Source organism: Pediculus humanus, genomic scaffold (genome assembly GCF_000006295.1).
Source record: "Pediculus humanus corporis 1103172107403 genomic scaffold, whole genome shotgun sequence".
Taxonomy (NCBI): domain Eukaryota; kingdom Metazoa; phylum Arthropoda; class Insecta; order Psocodea; family Pediculidae; genus Pediculus; species Pediculus humanus.
Genome location: NW_002987028.1, coordinates 384,600 through 388,595, shown reverse-complemented (window position 1 = coordinate 388,595; position 3,996 = coordinate 384,600). Strand labels below are relative to the sequence as shown.

At 25.2% G+C, this 3,996-nt stretch overlaps 1 protein-coding gene across 1 annotated transcript; it reads right to left on the bottom strand.

Moving 5' to 3' along the window:
• Positions 1 to 114: 114 nt before the first annotated feature.
• On the bottom strand, positions 115 to 470 carry Phum_PHUM055200 (uncharacterized protein; the record flags this gene model as incomplete). The annotated part of the gene is made up of 2 exons (XM_002423337.1): positions 115 to 308; positions 449 to 470. 2 exons carry the CDS (start codon positions 468 to 470, stop codon positions 115 to 117), a joined length of 216 nt encoding a protein of 71 aa, XP_002423382.1.
• Positions 471 to 3,996: the final 3,526 nt, after the last annotated feature.

Below are 3,996 nucleotides of genomic sequence, written 5' to 3'. Positions count from 1 at the left end.
TACCATTTAATAAATGTCAAACTATTATGGTGAGTCGATGACATAAAAAACATTCGAATATATAAAAATTCATTTTGTTTATGTCATTCGGACATTTTGTTTTAATTTGTTGTTTCAGGACGTGGCAGATTCTTGTTTTATTAACACAATAGTTATACAACATGATCCGGAATTGATAATGCCAGGTGATTCTGCATTTAATTTACAATGTTCTTTTGTTCCCGAGTTTAAAGTTTCATCAAATGTTTCCATGGAATCAACATTCAGATCAAAAATAACTCTTGTTAATGCTGATCCATCAGTTAAAACTGCAGACGACAATTACACTATAACAAGCGAAACCGAAAACGTATCTTTTGTATCAAATTCAATCGAAACTCAGATAAAAGATGAATTTTAATAATTATTATAAAATTATGGTTTTAAATGTTTTTGTTTGTTAACTCACCACCACACATTTCTTCCTCCATTTTGTTATAACATAAGTTAAACAATGTTGATCCATCATCTACATATATTTACATGTACTGTTACTTTTTGGTATCATTTCATTTTATTCTTCAAGTTTATAAACGTTTTTTTTTTACCATTCGTGCCATTATGGCATTAAGTAATTAATAATAAATTAAAATGTTCTCCATAACGAAAATAATGATAATAATTTATTTGGTCAAAATAAAACTACACGTTTTGTAATTTAAAAAAAAGTTTTTTATAAAAAGTTACGAAGAAAATTAATAAACATTTTAGGAGGGGGGGAAAAAGTTTTTAGTAACGTTTTTATTAAATTTATTATTATTATTATTATGAGTCGATTGATTATATTACAGTTTTTTTTTTCAGTTGAATGATTTAAATTGTTACTCTTCTTCTTCTTACCTTTGTTACAAACCATATTTTTATCGTTTGAATAACGATAAAAGGTTTTTTTTTTTTCTTAAAGTTTAAAAAGGTTAACACAAAAAAACTTTTTTTTTTTTTTCTTAATTGAGTTTCGCATAAATAAGGAGGGAGAGGGAGGGAGGGGAATGTGGAGGTGAAGGGGAAAAGAAAATTCAGGGGAAAAATTTATCACTGAATGGAAAAAAAAAAAAAAAAATTAAAAGAATTTTTTATTGATTTCCTTTTTGTTGTTTTTTTTATTATAAAATTAATTCGAAATTTTTTACCAATTATTATTATTATTATTATTATTATTATTTGTAATTTTTTGAACTTTAAATGATATCTAGTCTACTCCTCCTTTTTTTTTCTTAAACTAAAATTACTACCTGTAATTTTTTTTATTTACTTTAAATGATAAATTTTATTATTGTAATTTATTTAAATAAATTTTATAATAATAATAATAATTTGTAAAAGAAAACAATTAAAATAAAATGAAGATGAGATTCAAATAGATTTTAATTTAAAAAATAAAATAATAATAATCATCATATATAAGTTAAACTTTGATATTTTTATTAAATTTTCTTTTTTCTTTTCTTTTCTTTTTTTCTTTTCTCTTTATTTTTCCTTATTAAATTCGTGTAAATTTGATTAAAGTATAAAAAAAGAAAAAATAATTTTTTTATTTATTTATATCCAACGGTTAATTATTTATATTATATTAATATATATATTTATATAAAAAATAAAAAAAAAAGTATGAAATTTAATATTTTATTGTAAAAAATTATAATTATAATTACAACGGTAATAATTATCATAAAAATTTTTTTTTTTTTAATTATTGATTTCATTTTTTACTTGAGATTAATTTTATTATCATTATTATTTTTTTTTCCAGAGAAAAACAAATCAGTAGAATCAGATCGATGGGGGGGGAAAACCACTTAAACGACAGGAAAATGGGAAAAAATTATTCCAGATTCATTCTGTGGTTAATAAGTTTTGATTACAATTAATAAAGGGCTTCATCACCGAAGAATGTTCTGGAAAAAATTCCGGAAATGCGTTTAAAATGATGTGAGTAAGGTATTTAACATTAGGGTAAAAAAATTTTTCTAAAAACAAAAACGGAAAATTTTCTTTTTTCCATTTCAGGTTGAATGAATGAAAACTTAACATCGTGTATTGCAAAATACGTCACAGGAAGAAAAGTAATAATAATAATAATAATAAAAATGGAGAATAAAATTGGGAAAAAATTTAATAAAATTAATAAAAAAAATTGATTTAATAAAATTACTTACTTACACATTATTATTATTATTTTCGCGCGCGCAAACTCTTTATAACGTAAGTTTTTTTTATTATTCGAAGAAGATTATATTTGAAAATAAATAATAATAAAAATTATTATTATTATTATTATTGTTATTGTAATTTGAAATGGTTTTTTTTTTTCCAGCAGGACACAATGATGACAATGTTGTGTGAATGAAAAAAAAAAAAGAAAAAAAAAGAAAAGGTCAAACACGAAGAAAATTCACGCGACTCAGTCTGCACTGCTCACCATATTTTGGAGCTCCACCACCGCCACCACCGCTGCCACCACCACCACCACCACCCTTCTTCCAACCTTCTGGCTTATAACTTTAGTTATAAAGCAAGCATACAATCCATCGAGGATATCAGTTTGTTTGGAAAATTTCATAATTTTTTTTTTCTTGGAAGGGAAAACTTTTTCTCGGCGTTTTTCCGGCTATTTTTAGCCGCTAAAAAAAAAAAATTTGTTTTCATCACATAAGGGGGTAAGTTTATTTATTTAATTTTTTTATTTAAAAATTCTAGAACTTTCTAAAAATTTTATTTTTTCCGCGGAATTTATTTGAAATTAATTTGAAATTTAAATTAAATGCTGGAAATTTTTTTTTTGGGGGGGGGGGTGGGAAATCCAGCGATTCGTAGTCATCAAAAAAAAATTTTTCTTACTACTATTATGACATTATCATCATTATCGCGATATTTTTAAAATGTTTGTTGTTTTAGTACAAAAAAAATTAATTATTTATAAAAGTTTTAAAACAAATTTATTTTATAACATCGCGGTAAAGTAAAAAACATCTCGAATGTTCCGTGTTTTTTTATATAAATAATTAAATAACTTTGTTTTATACTGTGTGGAAAATACGCCCAAAAAAAGAAAATAATAATAATATTATTTTCCTGCTGGTTGTCAAAATGCCGTTTAGAGTAAATATGACAAACAATGTCAGTTACAAACAAACAAAAAATTGTGCGTGTGTGCGTATTATTATCATTGTTATTTTTTTTTAAAAATATTTAATTCGAATTACGTTTATGCGTTTCCGGTTGGGAAAACTTTTCTAAAGAGATTTGATTTTAATTAAAATTAGTATCGTTATCACTTAATTTTATAATTTCACTTGTCAGGTAACACACTCACGCACACACACCTACACGCACACGCACACACGCACACACGCATTCATTCATTATTTAAAAAAAAAAAAAAAAATTAAAAAAACAGTTTCGGACATTTTTTATTTAAAGGTTAAACTTTCATAAATTTTTTTTTTTTTAATTCCGTTTTATTAATTATAAATTTTACAATGTAACTTTTTTAACGGTAGAAAGGGAGGAGTGGGGGATGGAGGGGAGGAGGAGGGAGAAGGGAGGGGTCAAGGGTTAAGGGTTGAAAAATCAACAGGTTTTGAAAATATTTGACCAGGGGCTTTTTCTTTCTTTTTTTTTTTCATATGTTTCATGTAAAATTGCGTGTGCGTGTGTGTGTGTGCGTGCGTGTGTACATTTATATATATATATATAGCAAATTTGTTTTCTTACTTTTTAAAGTTTTTTTTTTTTTTTTAAATTGAGTTCCCGTTCGACGTTCGACGTTCGTTTTTATTCTAAAAAAGTTTCGATAAATTTTCTTTTTTTTTTTTTTTTTTTACATTTTTTTATTTCGGCGTTAATGGGGGGTGGGGAGGGGACGAGGAAGCAAAAGGAGGAAGGGAGAAGTAGAGAGGGGGGAAATTTTTTTATTTTTTTATTTTTTGCGGCGAGCGAGTTTTTTAAAAGTCGTAT